The 20,676-nt window shown below is 39.3% G+C and overlaps 1 protein-coding gene and 1 long non-coding RNA gene across 8 annotated transcripts in view; both read right to left on the reverse strand.

The window, feature by feature from the left end:
• Positions 1 to 202: 202 nt before the first annotated feature.
• On the reverse strand, positions 203 to 3,119 carry LOC120490970 (uncharacterized). Its single transcript, XR_016149956.1, has 2 exons — positions 3,037 to 3,119; positions 203 to 1,668 (listed from the first exon to the last, which is right to left on the reverse strand). It is a non-coding gene; the product is annotated as an uncharacterized LOC120490970 (long non-coding RNA).
• A 527-nt stretch (positions 3,120 to 3,646) lies between these two features.
• Positions 3,647 to 20,676, reverse strand: part of LOC120480881 (protein NLRC3) — an 83,312-nt gene continuing 66,282 nt past the window's right edge. For 3 of the 7 annotated variants that reach the window (XM_089126846.1, XM_089126844.1, XM_089126845.1), the window contains 3 exons: positions 8,642 to 8,815; positions 6,767 to 6,813; positions 3,648 to 6,508 (listed from right to left, as the gene is read on the reverse strand). In XM_089126846.1, the coding sequence (XP_088982972.1) occupies positions 5,931 to 6,508; positions 6,767 to 6,813; positions 8,642 to 8,815 (799 nt within the window). In that variant the 3' untranslated portion in view covers positions 3,648 to 5,930. Of the gene's footprint in view, positions 6,509 to 6,766; positions 6,814 to 8,641; positions 8,816 to 18,955; positions 19,150 to 20,676 lie in introns of those variants that run through there. The other 4 variants (XM_089126850.1, XM_089126847.1, XM_089126848.1 and 1 more) reach the window with 4 other exon arrangements.

Genomic DNA, 20,676 nt, shown 5'->3' on the forward strand with positions numbered 1-20,676 from the left:
TTGCTGTAACCAGCGGCAGATTTCATGCTAAGTAGGGGTGTGCGATATTGACAAAAAATGATATCTCGATATTTTGGGGATTTTGCCGATAACAATAATCAGACGATATTTTGCATTATTCAAAAATGTGTTTTTAAATGTCTTTTTTTACTAGCTCCGTTTTACATTGTCAATAGTATATTGATATATTACTAATTGAAACATTGTTGGAAAAAGTATTTATTTAAAACTGAAGCATTCAAGTAGAAACAACACAAAAAAGGTGAACTGTGCAGAATGCAAGCAAATATGACATTAATAAAAGTATCTAATGCAAAGTTACGTCAAAAACATCACTAGAAAATATTGTAAACAAATTACTCCCTTCTGTAAAATGTGCTATAGTCAAAAATACAAAAAACTAGCCCATTTATTCTCTCAATTAAATTACTGACTTCAAGTTCTGTCCAATATTGCACAAAAAGTAAACGGCTGTAACAGCTGTACAATTAGAAACCCTTCAGATTTGTCAAATCTTGCACTAAAGAAAAAAATAAACAGATTTAAAGACTAAAAGGTAAAATAGCCTTTATAATGTAAAAGTCACTTGAACAGAAGAAACAGGTTTTCAGTAGCTTGAACATTTTTTTTGCCATTAACTGGGTTTCTTTGGATCTACATGCGTTTCAAGTTGTGTGATAAAAACACCAGCCTGTCCACAGCATCTGGCTTGAGAGCTGCACGGTGACATGTAACAATATTTCCTCCTGTGCTGAAAGCCCTCTCAGAACGGATGCTTGAGGCAGGGATGCATAGGTACTTTTTTGCTAGTTTCCCAAGTCTGGGGAAATGTATTTCTTGTGTTTTCCACCAGTCAAGTGGGTTTACGTCACTGTCCACCTCTGGTATCATTAAGTAGCTCTGGATCTCCTTTTCTATAGCAATGTGCAGAGACTCGCCTCTGAATTCCTGTGGTTTCTTGAAATAACTGCCAAAAGACTTTGTCTTTTTTTGCTGGCTCAGAGTCGTCACCTGCTTCAGGTTCCACTGTTGTAGCCTGAGCAGCAGTTGATGGGCATGGGGTAGGGCTGTCTTCCTCTGTCACCATAGCTAAGAGTTCTGCAGTCACTGCTGTCTCAATGGTTTTGATCCTGCCATCATTGTTATAGCGGTTTTTGAACCGTGGGTCAAGTGTGGATGCCAAACTCAACAACTCTTCCACACAGTCTTCGGTGTACTTTGTGTTCAGGTACTCCAAAATGGTTTGTTTGATTTTTTTGGTAAGCTCTGTGTCATCAGACTTCACCGCCAGAACATCAGTGTTGAACAAGGACAACACAGGTTTTAAGTAAGTTGCTCACCTGACAGAGCGTCAGTAAATTCTAGCAGAGGTCCAAGTGCTTTGCTTACTGCCTCCAGCACCTCAACATCTTGCCATGTTGGCACAAGGTGCCTGTGCTTTTTGTCTGCAGTTAAAACATGACGAATGGCCTTTTCTTGCTCAAGAAACCTCTCAATCATGCGCTGTCTTGAGCCCCATCTTGTTGATCAGTTTGTGTTGAGGAAGCTTAAGCTGCTCTTGTGCATCAGCAAGAGCTTTTTTCTTTTTCCAGCGGCTGGAAAAAGCAGCGACCATTTTCTTGCAAACTCCAATGGCTCTGTCTATTCTAGGGTCCCGCATGCTCCTCTCTGGAAAACATTTAAAATAAAACATCCATTGAACATTCAAAGTGTGAAAGTATGAATGATACTTTATATTATTTTATATTACTGTTTATATACACTACCGGTCAAATTTTTTTATGTTTTTAAAAGAAGTCTCTTCTGCTCACCAAGGCTGCAATTATTTGATAAAAAATACAACAAAAAAAAAAAACAGTAATATTGTGAAATATTATTACAATTTAAAACAGCCGTTTTCTATGTGAATATATAGTGAAGTGTAATTTATTCCTGTGATCAAAGCTGAATTTACAGCATCATTACTCCAGTCTTCAGTGATCCTTCATGATCCTTCAGAAATCATTCTAAGATGATGATTTGATGCTCAAAAAACATTAATTATTATTTTCAATGTTGAAAACAGTTGTGTAAATTTTTTTTTCAAAATTCTTTGATGAATAGAAAGTTCGAAATAACAGCGTTTATTTGAAATAGAATCTTTTGTTTTCTAACATTATAAATGTCTTTACTGTAACTTTTGATCAGTTTAACTCATCCGTGATGAATAAAAGTATTGATTTATTATATTTCTTTCCCCCAAAAATAAAATTTTAATTCTTACTGACCCCAAACTTTTGAAGGGTAGAGTTGAATGTTACAAAAGCTTTAGATTTCAGATAAATGCTGTTCTTTTTTAGTTTGTATTCATCATAGCATCATGAAATAAAAATGTAAAAAACTGTTTTCAACACTGATAATAATCATAAATGTTTCTTGAGCATTCTTTCAAACATCAATCTTTTTGATTGATGTTTGGACTCAATTGACCAATACAATAAAAATTCCAATCCATCTTGTAAATCATGTAAACTTGATTGACTGTTTCATTTCCCCTTTAATGAACGAATCATTGATAGTGTGGGATACTCAGAATAATCAAAGATCTAAATTAAATCAGAATCAATATTTATGATTATTTTCTAATAAGAAACACAATCTAAATTTGATTATCAGAAAAAATTGGAGTCAGATTTAGTGTAGATCTAAAGTAATATTGAAACTAAATTCTAATAAAGTAAGTGAACTTCACTGGAGCGCTGAAGACACACACACATTATCCCTTTATTCTCTTGACTCTGAACACCAGAACGTTAAGGGTATTATACAGATCATTCAGTCCTACCAACGGATAAGGATTATTTGAAACGCGAACTTTTGCTTTGTTTCAGTCTTTGTGAGTGGAACTTCCCCAAACCGGAAGTGATGCAACACGCGCGCAGTCAAACACACAGTCGACTCGACAGGAAAAAGCGTAGATATAATCTCATCTAATGCCGACACACAAACATCACAACATCATAGCAGTTATAATGAGAAGGAAATTGCTGAACTTACCAATAATTACGACGGAAGTGTTTTGGTTTATGGTAGTCTGAAAATGGCGTCTTGTCTGAAGAGGATCGCAAACTTTCAGTTTCGTTTTGTTCTTCTTCTCTTGTTCATTGACTATTGAGAAACCAGCTTTAGGAGCATTAGCGCCACCACAGCTCAACTGGCGAGAAACAGAACTGCGAGTTTATCTTTCACAACTCATAACTCATAAGTCATCATATCTCATAATTCTGAGAAAATACAAATTGTGAGATAAAAGTCACAAGTACATTTTTAAAATAGCTAGTTAGTTTCAGTCCCGTTTCTGTGGAAGAACAGCATATGTATATTGTAAAACACAACTCACCTATAAGAGTGCTGATGTTTGTTTTCAGACTTTCCCACACCTTTTATTCTTCTTATTCTTTTATTGAAGAAATATCAAAATAAACAATACATTTCAAATGCTAGAGGGAGGTATAAACAGCATTATAGGAATACCTTAAAGAGTGTACATGCTTGTAAAATTAGAGTAGCTTTTTGTTTATTTGAGGGCAATATTTACTCAAAATAATGCTTCACTGATTTATAAATGCAATACAACATTTTCCTCCTGAAAATGTACATTTATGAATATGAAATTTAGTCATTAAAATAAAAAATAATAACACAAGTGTGTGGTTGTTTTTCTTTGGAGTTTTACATTTACATGTATTCATTTAGCTGACTCTTTTATCCAAAGCGACTTACAATTGCTATATATATGTCAGAGGTCGCACGCCTCTGGAGAAACTAGGGGTTAAGTGTCTTGCTCAGGGACACATTGGTGTCTCACAGTGGTTTCGAACCCGGGTCTCTCACACCAAAGGCATGTGTCTTATCCACTGTACCATCACCACCCCTATAATACCCAGTGTACAATTATACCTAGTAGAACATCTTTCCACATTAATGCAATATTTTTATCAACATTTCCAACAATGAAATAAAGTACATTTTGCCCAAAAGACAAATAAGGGCAGAAAATAAATGAACAGCTGTCTCTGGCTGTAAAAGTGAATTTTGCATAATAGGTGCCCATTAAATACAAAAGTGAGGTCAATATTTTCTGATTCTTAAGGTTCCCAATACTGGAAACAGAACTCCAGAAAAATCTGCCATCTCTGAATATGACTTTGTAGAGTTCCAGAATGGAAGAAGACTAAAGCAAACTAATACAACAGATATGAGTCTTGTCATGAACATATTCATTATGATTTAATTATAAGACTATTTACTCAACAGAAATGTAACTTTACAACAAGAGAATGTATCTTAGGTTGACACTATTCTGGAGTATAATATTCAGAAAGGTGTTTAATCATTTGTGCATACAGTATACACCATATGAACACATCTTGAATCATTTCTTTCCTGATCCTTCATTTAAGTGGAAGGACTGAAGACAGTTTGAGTGCACAAGAGGTCATTGGTAAAATGAACCAACTAAAGCAAGAGAGCCTCAAGACATCACTACAACCATAAACCAGCTGTCTGAGCTTGCAAAGGCCAAAACAACGCCAGATGCCCGTCTGCACACTTTAAAGGACACCTTCACCTGTCTAATCTGAGTAAAGGTGTAAGTTATGTAACAGTATGTACATATACAGTACATGTTCATTTCCTTTTTATATTGAAATAAAGTAATAAATGTCATTCTGCATATTTTCTTAGATTATAACCTTGCAGCTCTAATGGAAGAGCCCACACTGTAAAAAATTTGGAGTAGGATTTACATGAAAAAACCTTGCTAAACGATCTCACTCAGAAAATGCTAGTAAATTTACAAAGATTTGCCAAGTAAAAACCCAAACATATTTATCAGTAGCTTTAATTAGAAATCTTTAAGTTTAATTTACTTGGAATATGGAATTAAGTAAACTTTACAAAAAATAAGTAATTTTAACTCGGCTTGTAAAAGGTTGATTAATACAGATTTCCTTTGCCTTTGTATTGCATTTCACTAAAACAATAATCTTGAATTTTATTAGTCATTTATAGAATGTGCTTTACTTAGATCATCTAAGTAATTTATATATACATCATGTCAGACATTAAGCCTTATGTGAATGCAAACACCTCAATACTTGGTAGACAATACACAATGGCGGTAACATTTGATGGATCATTTTTGTGTTTGAATGTGTCGTTTTAAGCAAAAAATTTACTCGAAATGTCACAAAATGATGACATAGAATAAAGGAATGACAGGGAATAAAGATCAAGAGAAACTCAAATATGAAGAAAAACAGCAAAACTAAACATAACCCTGACAACAACAACAATTATAACATGAAATGCTGTAAATCAAGTGAGAACCACACACACACACACACACACACACTTGACTTTAATTGTTGCTTGTAACTTTCGCATCTCTGTGTTTTGATATGATCTTTCAGAGTGTTTTATTTCTTGAATTTGCACAACAACAGAGACGAACAATCAAAAGATAAAGCAGAACTAATAATAAAAGAAGAACAGCCACTAACAGGTTTAGTCCAGTACACACACTATATATCAACTGAGCCATCTGTAATAATACACACATCACCCAGAGCAAAGTAATGGTGTTTTAAACTGGATCCAGAAGTGAAGGGGAGGAGCCTAACACACACATCTATGAATGTCTGAAAGTGAAAGTCTTGGATTGGCTCGTATCATCAGACATGTTTGCAGTGAGTCTCATTGTGTCTCATATTTCCTCTCTCTTCTCTGTGTGTCACTGCCTGTTCTTCTGGCTTTCTCTTTATTTCACTGACAGCAGGTCAGCTGTTATTACTGGAATCAAGAGACAATAAGAGACGCAACAACATCTCACTCTGACTGCTTTATCATGCGGCACCCAAAGCATTATGGGTACAGTCTGTTCTCACTCATCAACACAGTTTCACTGATCCAGGATAATAAACCGCAAACCCAGGATAGAGGGTGTGAGTGAATGTGGTCTGGACTGTGTGTATGAGGCTCGTTGTGTCAGAGATGCTGTAGAAGGACAGAGTTCCTGCACTGGGATCCACATACACTCCTATTTTCCTGTAACACACACACTCTCCTGTTCTCCTGTCACACACACACTCTCCTGTTCTCCTGCTGATGGGCTCTACAGGGAGTTTAGTCTCTATGTTATTGTGTCTGAATGTGTATCTGTCAGGAGAGCAGGTCAAACTCCAGGACTGATCATTATATCCAAACTCACACTCATCACCCAATCCCTTCCTGCTGATGCTCTTATATGACACTGATATAAACACCCTCCCACTCCACTCAATCTCCCAGTAACAGCGTCCACACACACTCTCTCTACACAACACCTGAGAATACATATCAAATCTGTCTGGATGTTCAGGATACAGCTGGAGTGTGCTAGTGTTAGTAATCACTCTGTTCTCCTCAGACAGATGGAGGTGTTCATTCACAGTGTTCAGATCCAGAGAAGAAGAATCCGGAAGAAGATCTGATGGAGAGAAAACACAACAGTGAGTGTGTGTGTGTGTGTGTGTGTGTGTGTGTGTGTGTGTGTGTGTGTGTGTGTGTGTGAGAGAGAGAGAGAGTGTGTGTGTTTGTGTGTGTGTGTGTGTGTGTGTCTGTTTGCACGCATGTGCGTGTCTGTGAGTGAGAGAGTGTGTGTGTGTGAGAGAGAGAGAGAGAGTGTGTGTGTGTGTGTGTGTGAGAGAGAGAGAGAGAGAGTGTGTGTGTGTGTGTGTAGACGTACATTTGTGTAGTCCTGCTGTAATCCTGATCTCTCCTCCATGATCCACACTACAAAACACACACAGTTAATTAGTTAATCGGCCCTCAGGTCGCCCTGCTTCGCTTGAGGCTTAGGCTGAGTCGTCTATGCCCCCATGCTGTTGAAGGGGGGGTTCTAGAAGCGACGCTCTCCTTTTGAGCCTGTCTGTATGAGGAGCTAGTGGATGGCTGTGGCTGCACACTTGGGGCAGACTTTCTAGACATCGAGCGGCGAGGGAGATATTGTCTGAAGGCCGCTGATTGTTTTTTCGCCTCCTGGAATCTGTCGACAACAGTGTTTACGGCGTCGCCAAACAGGCGAAATCGGAGCATCAAGGAGGAAAGCACTGTCTTTCTCCTTGATGCCCGACAAATTCAACCATAAATGTCTCTCCGAGACCACCATTGCTGCCATGGAGCGGCCGATTGCACGGACCGTCTCCTTGGTGACTCGGAGAGACAAGTCAACGGCCTTCCTCAACTCCGCAACATCAGCCGGAGTTGGACCCTCGCCCTCATCGATGTCTTTTAAAAGGTCGGCCTGGTACGCTTGGAGCAGCGCGATGGTATGTAAACTCGCACCAGCCCGACCCGCAGCCATATAAGCCCTGCCCACTAGCAAAGATGTATCACAGCAAGGCTTAGTGGGCAGCACCGGGGCTTTTAGGGATGATGCCGATTCAGGGGATAAATAATTTGCTAAAGGCTGCTCCACCCGCGGCATCACCCCATAACCGTTTTCTCGTGCCCCAATGATGTTACTATAGTTTAAAACAGGGGGGTTGGAAACACGAGAAGGGTGTGGTTTATTAATAAGATTAATAAGCCCCGGTGATGAGGTTGCTCTCTGTGCTTCAGGAAGCTTGCTTTTAGACTGTGCTTCCTGTTTTTTTTGCTTTTAGACTGTGCTACTGATATTAAGACGAGCCAACGCACGAGAAACAACCTCAACCAGCTCCTCATACGCGGGAACACGGGGGGGGGGGGGGAGTCATCCCCGAAATTCCCGCCCTCGATGCTGAGCACATCCACCTCCTCAGAGGCAGACAGCTCAAGCATCGGGTCCTCATCTGGATCAGGATCGAGAACATCGGAACTGCCCGAGGAATCCCGAGAAGGTGCCTCAGCAGCCTCGAGATCCCTGGACAGATCCATTTGCGAGCCCCATGAAGACCACGGGGGGCTCGCGAGGCTGGCCATCATCATTGAAAATGGCCAGCCGGGAGCAGCACGCGGAGCGTTAATCTCTCACAATGCTCGCAAGCAGCCCCCTCGAGAGCTGCCTGCGTGTCCTGCATCCCTAAACAGTGCGTGCACAGTTGATGTGTGTCCCCACCCATGATAAAACGAGGGCAAGGGTGCACACATCTCCTGAAACTCGCTTCACTCGCCATGATTTTTCTCTTTTGTGGCTTAGACAGACAACAATAAATAAGACTCAAACAACAGATAGCGCTTGCTGAAGAACAGAAAGCTGACATCTCATGTGTGCCAGGTCCTTATATAGCTTCACACATTACGTCATTTACGCTCTCCAATCGGAGATTGGCTTAGTTTTCATTCATGCTTCAGAAGCGCTACGCTGAGGGGCTTCCCCCAAAGTGTCATTTGATGCAGTTGGAGTTCCCTCGATAGGGAACTACTTTATCTGTGCGTTTACTGAAAATAATTGCACACCTCTGAATGTTCATAGTATAGTTCAATGTAGTATAACTAGAGCTAAACCCCTGTACATTCTCAATAAAAACTTTATTAAATGTAGTCATGTAATCTATAATAAAGTGTAAGTAGTTTGTAATAAGTGAATATTGTAAAGGTGTTTTTGAAGTTTAATGGAAGCTCTTCCTGCTCTACATACTTGAGTTTTTTCAGTCTGTAGTTTGGATCCTTGAGTTTATCAGAGAGCAGCTTGACTCCTGAATCTCCTGGGTGGTTGTAGCTCAGATCCAGCTCTCTCAGGTGTGAGGGGTTTGAACTCAGAGCTGAAGACACATAACCACAGCCTTCCTCTGTCACCATACAGCCAGACAATCTACAAAGACATACAGCAACAGTCCACATGACATTAGTTTGGCATTCACATCAGTCTCTTTCACACAATGACCTGCGTAGTTTGTACTTTCAGCTGTTATTTTCTGTAGATTCTTAAAAGTAACAAAAACATTAATTATCATAGCATTAATTATGATCGTAGCTTTTCTTAAAAAAAGAAATCTGGGTGGGGGGTTCTGCGCTCCTGATGGTTTTTGGTTTGACGGTTGTCAGTGTAAAGTCACACTGCCAGAATTTCTTCTTATATTTACTTGTAATATGATCAAACATTTCAGATGTTGACCCAGGGGCAGAGGAATCTTTTCAAGGATTCAAAAATGTGTCTCTGACAGTCAAATCGTGGCCAAAATCGTACAGTGTGACCCTGGATTTAGCAGCAGGGAACAGTAAAGGTAAAGGGCACCTAAGTAGTAAGTTTAGGCATAGGGTGAAACCCTGAAGTGACATTTTTAATTTAACTTAATTAGCTTATCAATGTCTACACTGCTTCAGTGTTTCTTTTTAACACTCTGAATGTGGATTATATAAACACTGAGCAGTGAACATTACTGGGGATTTTGAAGCGTGGACTCATCCTGCAGAAGATCGATGTTAAAGTACAATTTTTGCACCAGAGGGCAGGTATTGAATGCATTATTTTTTGACTGCAAATGTCATGTCCATAATGCTGGAAATGATTTTGTCTCTTCTTCTGGCATTGTCTCAGATTTGTTGACAAAATTGTAAAAATATATATTTTTGTTGTTTAATGGAAACTAGGGGTGTAACGATTCATCTACTACATCGATTTATATTCATACGATCCAACTACATCAATCTGTGCTCTGGTAGTTGGCCTTCCAGGCGGCATATATCGATCTAAAATCGTTTAAAAGTTAATCAATCTATTGTATCGATACTAGGAAATAACGCATTGAATTTAAGCACGTCAGACTTTGGGCCAATCCCAATTCTACTCCTTACCCCTTCACTTTCCCCTAGCCCTACCCCTTCGCCTTCCCCTTGACCCTTGAAACAGAGTGGCAATGCGTAGGGGTGAAAATATTCCCCTAAGAAATAGGACACCACTACGCCTCAGTTAAACGCCATTATAAGTCGTCGCTAACGCCTACGTCACAGGAGATGCACCGATGTTTATCACAACTTCCAAGATGCCGTCAACAGCTGCAGTTATCTCAGTCGCGAAGTTCGCAGGAAACAACGGAGACGACGAAAATATGTTGCGGGACTATCGTTAGCAAACTGCAGTAATTTTAGCGATTTTTTTACAAACGTTTCTGTGAAGAAACTGACCGTAAATATGAACACAATATTGAATGTAACATAAAGCAAATTTATTTATTTATTTAGATGGGACAATGCATATCAATGAACGTACAAACATAGTCGAACGTAAATATGCCGGATTTAGCACAATGCTAATTTCCATCCGTTGTCCCCCAACACAGACAAACACAATCCAAAAAATAAGTAGAAAAGACACACAATATACTTATCAAGAAAACACAAGGCAAATAAAATATACATATACATATATATACACATATACACACACACATATATATATGTACATATATACATACACATACACTATACACACATACATACATACAATATACATATTGCAGTATCCATTACAAAAACTGCCATATGTAGACATTCGAAGATGCTTATTATAAATATTTAAAATAAATCTACCGATCAAATTCAATCTTTATACCAAATGATTACATTTTTGATGTTTGTTCAGCCATCTCTTAAGCTGTTTCTTAAAAGAAGCAAAAGTTGGGCTATCTCTGATTTCCTTTGGCAAACTATTCGAATGTGTGCAGCCTTTAATAGAGAGAACATTTTGTGCAAACGAAGATTTTCTAAATGGTACTTCACAATCCCCCCGGGTAAAAGATCTTGTCCTAGTCTCACTATTTTTCTTTTTTATAAAATCCCCCAATGGCGGTGGGGCGATTCCATTCATAGATTTATAAATTAGGCAACTATTTTTAAAAATTTTTAGGTTTTCAAAATTTAGAAGTTGATACTTCTCTAGAATTGGACAAAGGTGAAACGATTGTGGTTTCCTGTCAAATACCTTGACTGCTTTTTTATATAACTGATTAATGGGTTTTAATGCAGTAACTCCGGCAAAAGACCAAACTGTGAAACAATATTCAATATGGGAAAAAATCATACAATGAAGATAAGATTTAGCAGCGTCGGTTGTAATATAGGACCTAATTTGTTTGAAATTTTGTAAATTAAATTGTATTGTATTTGTTACTTTTTGTATGTGCTTTTTGAAAGTGAGGTTTGAATCTAGTATAACCCCAAGGTACTTGAACTGGGCTACCAACTCCAATTCCTCCTCTCCCAAAAACACGGAAGATTTATTTCCTGCTAGCGATTGCTTTGTGAGTGTCTTAAGTTCAGTTTTTAAAGTATTTGACTTCATAGAGGATTTTTTCGTAAACATCATCACAACGGTCTTTTTGGTATTGAGAGTGAGACAAATTTGATTTAGCCAGTTTTGAACTTCAGTTAGTGATTTTGTAAGATTTGCAGCTATTGTCTTTTTATCTTTTCCATGAATGAAAATCACAGCATCATCTGCATACATCTGCACATTGGAGTCCAAACAAATATCTGGCAAATCAAATATACATTGAGAACAATAAAGGACCGAGAATTGAGCCCTGTGGAACTCCAACATGATTACTAAGAGGAGGAGATTTAACACCATCTATATTAACACACTGTGTTCTGTTTGATAAATATGATTGAAACCATGATATAGCATCTGTAGAAAAATTAAAATGTGTAAGTTTTGTCAACAATACTTGATGGTTAACTGTATCAAACGCCTTTTTAAGGTCTAAAAATACCGCTCCTACACAATTACCCCTATCCAATAAATATTTAATCTGTTCGATCAGACAGCAGTTTGCCGACTCAGTGGAGTGATTTGGCCGGAAACCGAACTGCATACGGTGCAGAGGGGTGAAACCTTTATCCAGATGTTCAACAAGTAGTTTTGCTATCCACTTTTCAGTAACTTTAGAGACTATTGACAGGATGCTAATTTGACGGTAATTGGCAACCTGTGTTTTGATCCTGATTTAAAAATTGGTGTAATAATGGCCTCTTTCCAAGTTGATGGAACTACCCTTTGACTGATTGATTGATTAACCATAAAGGTAATAGGTTCTACCAAAGCATCGTTATAAGTTTTTAAGAAGTTAGTGTCAAGACCATGAGCATCCCTAGCTTTAGAGTTTTTAAGGGCAGCAATGATCTTCTTTACTTCAACTATCTGAAAAATAGGCTGTTCTTCATTTAATGGTCGAGGTAAAATTTTTGAGGAAACGCAGGGCCTTGTTATTTCAGATATACTATCTATAAAGTAATTATTGAAAGTTTTTGCCACAGTTATGGGATCTCTAATCCGTACATTATCCACAGCTAACTCAATGGCTTTAATTTCCTTTTTATTGTGTTTACCTAATAATTTATTTAAAATTTGCCATGTTTTTTCCCATTACCTCTTGTACTTTCTATAATGGAGACAAAAAAGTCTGCCTTGGCTTTTCTTAAGGTTTGTGTAACTTTATTACGTGCGTGTGTAAATTTTTCCCTATCAGTGGACAAACCAGATTTCATATATTGTTTAAGCAACACATCTCTTATTTTTAATAAATTTTTACAAGTTTGATTTAGCCATGGTAGACTACTTTTCTTCCTAGCCCTGCCACTCCCCCTATGGGTAAAGGAGGACATTACCTCATTAAGCTTGTTGTTAAAGGCATTACAACTGCTCTCTATATCATTTGAGCAAAGTATTGGCTCCCAATCAACCATTTTCAAGCTGTATTAAAATTCTTTGTTTGATTCTTAGGTGTAAAATTAAATTTAACATCAGAGGAATGAAAGGCACTATTTATTTTTAGAAACCTCTTTTTTGAAAGCTTCCTTGAAAATAAAATCATATTGTGGTCTGATAAACCAGTTAAAAAATTAAAAGTCTTAATAATTCGGTTTGGCTTATTGCTAAATAGAAGATCTATTGTTGTCTGAGAGTTATTTGTTATTCTAGTTGGCTTTTCAACAAGCTGTTCTAAATCGAAATAATCCGTGGATCGCTTGAGATTTCTCCTACCATGTTAATCATCCCAATTTATATTAAAATCACCTATAAGTATAATTTCCTTATTTTGGTCACAGGATTTCAGCACGGTTTTTAACTGGTCATAAAAATCTACCTTCATGGATGGGTGTCGATATAGACATATTAAACCACTTAACTGTCACCGTCCCACAGGTGGGACGTTTGCCACTATATTTTTAAAACAATAATATCTTAGTAAATACCTTAAATAATATTGACAAACTATATATCATTTGAAAGCTTACAATCTCTAGTTTCCATATTTGGTGACTGATTTTCAAAATATATTACAGAGGAGCCATAATTTATCAATATAAAACAAGAATATTTTCAAACTCATAAGGCGTGTTCAGACCTTTATTTTAAAATAGCAGTAAACATGAAAAATCATGAAAAAATGGTAGATACCTCAGTTTGTTTTCATGCCAAAAGTTCAAAAGATAGAATCCATTCAATTATTTTGGAAAAAAAGGTCTGAAAAGTTTGAAATATCAAGAAAAAAATAATAAATTCACCATTTGTGACGTGGCAGCTAGCTATGACTTACATGCGTGTTCTTTGTATGTGTTTCTTAGAGGTTCAATTCATATCAAAATCTGCCAAACTTCCCATGCTACTTCTGAATAGGATCTCTACTTCAGAAATTGTATGAAAATTGTGAAAATAATGGTTCAGATCACTCAAAACAGGAATGGAAATGCAGGCGCCCTTATATGGGCAGTAATGGAGTCTGATTGTGCCCTAGTGAAAAAGTTTGGTACTGCGCTCAAACAAAATCTTACTGAAAGCTAATTTTTTGAGATATCAACCTAAAATTTGAAACACAACTTGTTCAGATTTTTGGCTTTGATCTTTCTGCCATTTTAGAGTAGCCCAGGTTTTGAAAATATATATTTTATGTAAAATATGAATAATTAATATTTTTACATTGTACATTTCCATAAACTCAAACTTCTATAACTTTTTTTCTGTTTCACTTTCTTAATTTATTTCACTTCTACAAAAATCTGCCAAATGTCTTCTTTAAAACAAGACCAATCATATGTCTATATTCCAAAGCATTCTTGAATTACAACCATTTAAGTTTGAAATGTGCATTTTCATGTCTATTCAAAAAAGGGGGGGTGACAAAAGACATTTCTCTTGATAAAATGATTTCCATACCAACACAGTCAAATGCAACATCCGTTGACCACTCCAGCCGTCTACAAGTCCAGGTATTTCTAACGTAGAGCAATACTCCACCACCTTTGCCTTTCTCCCTGTCCTTTCTAAACACCTGATACCCAGGCATAGCTACCAGTGCATCAGCCGATGTTGTTTTCAACCAAGTTTCAGATAGTCCTAAACAATCAATATTTGAATCACTTAGGATGTGCTCTAGTTGTTCACGCTTATTTCCGAGACTTCTAACATTTATATGTCCACACAGCAATCCCTTAGGTTTATAAGTAGAGTCCCATATTGTTCTCGATTGATTAAGAGTCTGGAATATTTTAGTTCTGCTATGTTTTTTTAGTACAGGGTTTCTGGGTTTTCTGAGTTTTACCTTTGTGCAGTCATTGTTGTTTGAATAGTTACTGCATACCGCCAGTGAAGATACTAGCCTTGACACAGAACCACTGCTAGCCCTTGATGGTGTTAGATCCATTGATATTAGTGATGGAAAAAAACTCTTAACTGCTGTGCCGTCATCACGGCCCCGCTGTGAGCCGCAGATGAGGTTACCTGCTACCCTTTGGGCTGGTTTGCTTGGAACTGCTGGTAATGGTAATATTTTTCCCCCCGCTTCCAACTCGCTGGGAGCCGCTGATGTTGTTAACCTTAATGATGATGATCCATTGATAACTGCTGGTGGTGCTAACTTCACAGCTAACGACAGTAGTCCCGCGGCTGCCAGCTCAGGTCCAAGCAAATCATTATTTGTCGTTACAATATTTATTAAAGCCACAAATACTTACATTTATGGGTCTCCTTTTTCGCTTGGGCAGCCATTTTGCGTCTGTAGCCTGGGTTAGCAGTGACACTTCTCATACCCCTTCATTTGAAGTGTGCTCCCGAAAAATCTTCGTTTGAAGGGCTATCTGGCCCTTCCCCCTAGCCCTCCCCCTCCAACCAAAAGAGAATTGGGACTGCCCTACCCCTTCACGTGGACGCGCAAAACGGAGGGGAAGGGGAAAGTGAAGGGGTAAGGGGTAGAATTGGGATTGGCCCTTTATATGGATGTTTTTTTCTTAGAACATTAGTTTTAATATATAGGCGTTAAACGTTTCTTGATTCAGTCTGCCTATCTGTGACGTTATCGCCACGCACCAGCAGCAGCAGCGCAAAGACAACATAGCATGGCGAATGACAAGGAGAAGCCGATGAGCGAGAAATGATCAGTGTGTGAAAACACATTGGCTTTTGTAAAGACGGAGATGTTCTAAATGAGTCACTCGCTGTTTGTAGGAATCTAGACGAAACAAACTAGACGAAAATGTTAGATAGTGTCGATCTGGGAAGTGATCCAATCAGAACTGATGTCCTGCGTGTGTGGTAGATGCGCACATTTGTACTACTGTAACGTGCTGATCTACCCCGCAGTCTCATAAAACATTAAAATATGTCAGCGTCTGGGAGAATGAGTAGTAGAGTATGCATATAGGTCTGAATAAGAGTAACGATGCAAAAAATGATTTCGGTGCGCTCACACCCGACTGACCCAAACGTCCAACCATGCACATAGACACCTATACAGCTCACGAGTAATGAATTGAGTTCTCTTTCGTGTCAGAATGGACAAATACACACAACACTAAATGTGCGTTTTGAAGAAAGTGCATCAGTGCAATTGTTGTCACGTTACGCTAAATAGAACCCAAGCGCAGACAGAAACTCTCAAAACACCATTTATTTATAACCGGAAAACAAAGACGCAAGATGGAGCAAACAAACAGAAACTATAAGACAATAACAGACTTGACAATATAACTGGAACATTCACAGACAGATCACAGTACTCACAGAACCGACTGTTAATAAGACAAACCAGCACTGAGGAACAAACACTGAAAACTTACATAGAACACAATCACAAAAGGTACAGGTGACACTGATGAACATCAATACTAACGAGGGAACAAGGGGTGTGGTAAGGACACATGATGACTATCACAGGTGACACGGATACAACATAAACTAACAGGGAAACGAGGTAACACACAGACTGATCTCATGAAATAGCGTGTGTATGACACGCCAATTCGTATTTCCATTTTTGGCGTGCTATCAAGACGCATAATCGCCTTTCAGCGTGTTTATGAACGCCGTTGACTTAACGTTATATAAATATATGACTTACCTCAACCCCGTCCCTAAACCTAACCGTCTCTGGGGTTAATGGCATTTATGACTGTTCCCATACCATCCTAGGAAAGAAAAAGATATGACTTACCTCAACCCCATCCCTAAACTTAACCGTCACTGGGGTTAATGGCATTTATGACTGGAGATTTGACTGCGTGTACAGACACACGGAATGACGCGGACGTTAATGGCGTCGGCATATACGCATACACACGGATACACGCGGATAGCTCAAAATGCGTAGAGATAACACGCCACCTGGCGCGAAAGTGGCGTATATGTTTACGCAAAAGTCATGATGTCATGTTGTAACACAAGACAATGCAAACACATAGCCCAAAACAACCGGCCATGTGCTTGCACAAAAAACAAGAGACAAATACATGACATTACGGAGCGGTGACCAGACGCTCCACATGGTACATAACAGACTGTAAACTAGACATAAACCAACAAAACATAACGACCATCAACAGTGGCAAACAAGAAAACATAACTGTAGGATCGGGATGACACAATAAAAATAACACATGAGGGAGGGGGGGTGGGGGAACAAAAGAGTTCGTAGGTGGAGGTCCCGAGTAGGTAGGTGGAGGTCCAGAGTGGGTGGGTGGAACAAAAGTCCTGGATTCACTGGACATGGGCACTGATTGAGGACACGAAAACCGGGCAGTTCTGGGTGGAGACACATGAGGTACAGTCTTGGGAGGAACATGTCGGAACAGGGGTAATCGGGGAAAAAACAGGGGACACAACCGATGTTGCTGCAGCAAGCAGAGGAGCCGAAACAGAATCCAAAACATGGGGTGTTGCCTCTTGCAACGGAGCTGGGACAGGGGATACCACAGATGGCTCAGCATGGACAGTCCTATTCTCCTTAGCTGGGACAGAACTGTTCTTGGTCACTCTCCCATCCACCTCAGCATGGACAGGACTAATAGATGGGACATGGCTGGACATGGTCACTCTCTCATCTACCTCAGCATGGGCCAGACTGACAGAAGCAACCTGGAGAGTCGGCACAGAGCCAGGAAGGGACTGAGATGGTGATCCTGACGATCTCTTCCTCCTCCTCTTTGACCGCGGTCCAGGAGCCATAGCCGGATCTAGGATCCCTGAATGTCCGTAGCAAAAGCTGAAGGACCTTTCATAGACGTCGAAGTGGTGAGAATGTGGTTGCCAAGCATTGTCGTGGCTAGGACGTGACTCTCCGGGATCACTGGCAATGCAGAAACTGACAATGTCCTCGTGGGGTCCTGCCGCTCCTTTTGACACACATGGTCCACTACCTCTCGAAACGGGGGTCGGATCAGCCCCTGCCGTTCAGCCAGCGGAGGAGGTACATTGAGCCCTGCGATGAAATAAGAGTTTAGGAGGACCTCTGGCGTAAAATTTCTCTTCTCCTCTAGGCCCTGGGCAAATCTCTCCAGGGTTCTCTCTCCCCAGGGAGGAAACAGAATCTTGCCCCTCCTCATATCCTCGATGGTCGACTGTCACCATCGCTCCTGGTCACCCAACTGGCTACTGGCGGAACAAGATATAGCCTATTGTCTGCTGGGTTCAAAAATTGGCTGGTTCATTCTGTCACGTTACGCTAAATAGAACCCAAGCGCAGACAGAAACTTTTTCAAAACACTGTTTATTTATAACCGGAAAACAAAGACCCATGATGGGTCAAACAAACAGAAACTATAAGACAATAACAGACTTGACAATATAACTGGAACATTCACAGACAGATCATAGTACTCACAGAACCGACTGTTAACAAGACGAACCAACACTGAAGAACAAACACTGAAAGCTTACATAGAACACAATCACAAAAGGTACAGGTGACACTGATGAACATCAATACTAATGAGGGAACAAGGGGTGTGGTAAGGACACGTGATCACAATCACATACAACATAAACTAACAAGGAAACGAGGTAACACAAGACAATGCAAACACATAGCCCAAAACAACCGGCCATATGCTTGCACAAAAAACAAGAGACAAATGACAATTGTATCCGCATGTCACTGGACATGATGTGGCAGTGACAACAAACGTGGTCTGTGTCCTTAATATTCAAGCGACAAAAGAAAAAGAGAAAAGCATTCACTGTTTGTTAATAGCTTTAATAAGGATTAAATATAATTCAAACAAATAAATGTGTCTACTTGAAAGAATAAAAGAATGATGTATGCAAGTATTTATAAAGAATGCAATTCATTAATTGAAAAGAAGACTGTTCTACTTTAGGAAAAGTGGTTTTATTTAATTCTAAGCTATTTTTCATGTCACAGTAGGTAAATCTGTAAATGTATTGAATGTTCAAACTTAAAAATCATTAATATTAATAGGTTCATAGATGTTTTCTCCGGGAATGTGTTTGGAAATTTTAGAGAAATTCTAAATTAACCAGGCTAATAATATTAATAACCTTACAATAAATAAATAAATTCAGGTATTTATTTCAGTCAAACTGGTTGATTTTTTTGGCTAAAAAGTTACTGAATCGATTTCAAGTCACTGAATCGTTTCGGATCGTATCGTTCTAAATGAACCAATATCGTCCTTGAATCGTGATACGAATCGAATCGTTGTTAAAACGAATTGTTACACCCCTAATGGAAGCCCATTTACCTCAGTATCTGTAGCTGACAGTTTGGACTCTTCAGTCCATCAGAAAGCAGCTTCACTCCTGAATCCTGCAGGTCATTGTTACTCAGGTCCAGCTCTCTCAGGACGGTGTTTGAGGATTGAAGAACTGATGATAAACTCTCACAAGTTTGAACAGTGAGTTTACAGTGATGTAACCTGTGTGGCGAACAAAATAAACAGCAATATTAGTTGGCTTAATGTTTTTTGTAAATATATATTACCTTCAGTTATTTTCATGCTTAAGCATGTTAAAATGTTGTGGCGAGGGGTGTGCGTGGTTTGGCGAGATCTGCAGCGGGAGAGCGGGGGCGGAGCCAGGCGGTGAGTAAGCGGGTCAAGTTCAAATGACGAACACCTGTCTGTGATTGCAGTAATTGGCGTGAGGAGACCGCATATAAGCAGCCCGGGCAGACAGCACCATTGAGAGAGACTGGGAGCTCGTGCACGGACCGACCAGACATGACACGACAAGTCGGCTATTCATTGAGACTGAGCCGAACGCGAAGCTGTAGCCAGCGGGAAAAGTTCTATTGCATATTTACTTTCTGTTTATGATTTGTTTCTGAGTTAAGTTATTGTGAGTGCCGAGTGCGCTGTGGGGAGAGTAAAAATAGAAGTGCACGAGCCCCAGATATCGCCGACCCTGTGTCTCCTTCCATCACCCACACTTCACCCAGAACCTGAGCTTTATCACAAATGTATTTTGAGAGGTTCTGTTAATTTAACTGTTCATTCTATTGATCTACTATATTTGATCTTTCATTTAATTGCACAGCACATATTTAGAGCAGCTCCAGCAGGACTCAGCGCAGATCCACTTTCTGGCCGAGTTTAGCTCAAACCCTTATCAAATACACCTAAACAAACTAATCACAGTCATCTGGATCAGTGATCCCCAACCCCCGGTCCGCGGACCGGTGCCGGTCCGTGAAAACTTTAGTACCGGGCCTTGAAATTTTCCCAGAATTTTATTTTTTTCCATAATAATATTTGTCTTTTTAAGATGCTTTTGAACATGTTATGTTATTTAATCCAAAACACAAACAATAAATAAATACAAATATTAAAATGTGTTTCTTTGAGCGCCTTCCGATTGCTTAGCAACGCGTCATACCTAAAAGACTGAGCGCGGTGCATGCATGCGTGCGTGCAGCTGAAGTGACAGAAGTATGCGGAGAGGTGAGCGCGGGCTCAGCAGACTTTAATGGCTAATTTCATTGCGGACAGTTACGGTAAAAGGAAAGGCGATGACCAACTTGAAATATAGAGAAAGAAAAAAGAAAAAGTCAAGCTTCAATCGTAAATACGATACCTCATACATTAGGTATGGATTCACGACAACAGGCGATTCCGTGGCGTCAAATCCGTTGTGTGTAATTTGTGGTGAAAAACTCTCCAATGAAGCAATGAATGCGTCAAAACTGCAGCGGCACTTCCCCAAACATCCAAATCACGGTGTGTTTGCTATTGTATTCTGAAACTGTTCCTATATAACAGTTAGGCCTAGTAGGCTGTGTTATTTATCCTGGTTGACATTATGATTAGTTTTGCACATGCATCGCCACAGAGTTAACTATTTCTGACAGTACCGGACAGCCTCTGTCTCGTTCACTTCAGATCTGTGGGCGTCAGTGTCTAATTTACCTTCAATGAAATCTAACCAGTGTAATCGACAGAATTCCT

Source organism: Pimephales promelas, chromosome 24 (assembly GCF_988280905.1).
Source record: "Pimephales promelas chromosome 24, fPimPro1.hap1.1, whole genome shotgun sequence".
Classification (NCBI taxonomy): Eukaryota; Metazoa; Chordata; class Actinopteri; order Cypriniformes; family Leuciscidae; genus Pimephales; species Pimephales promelas.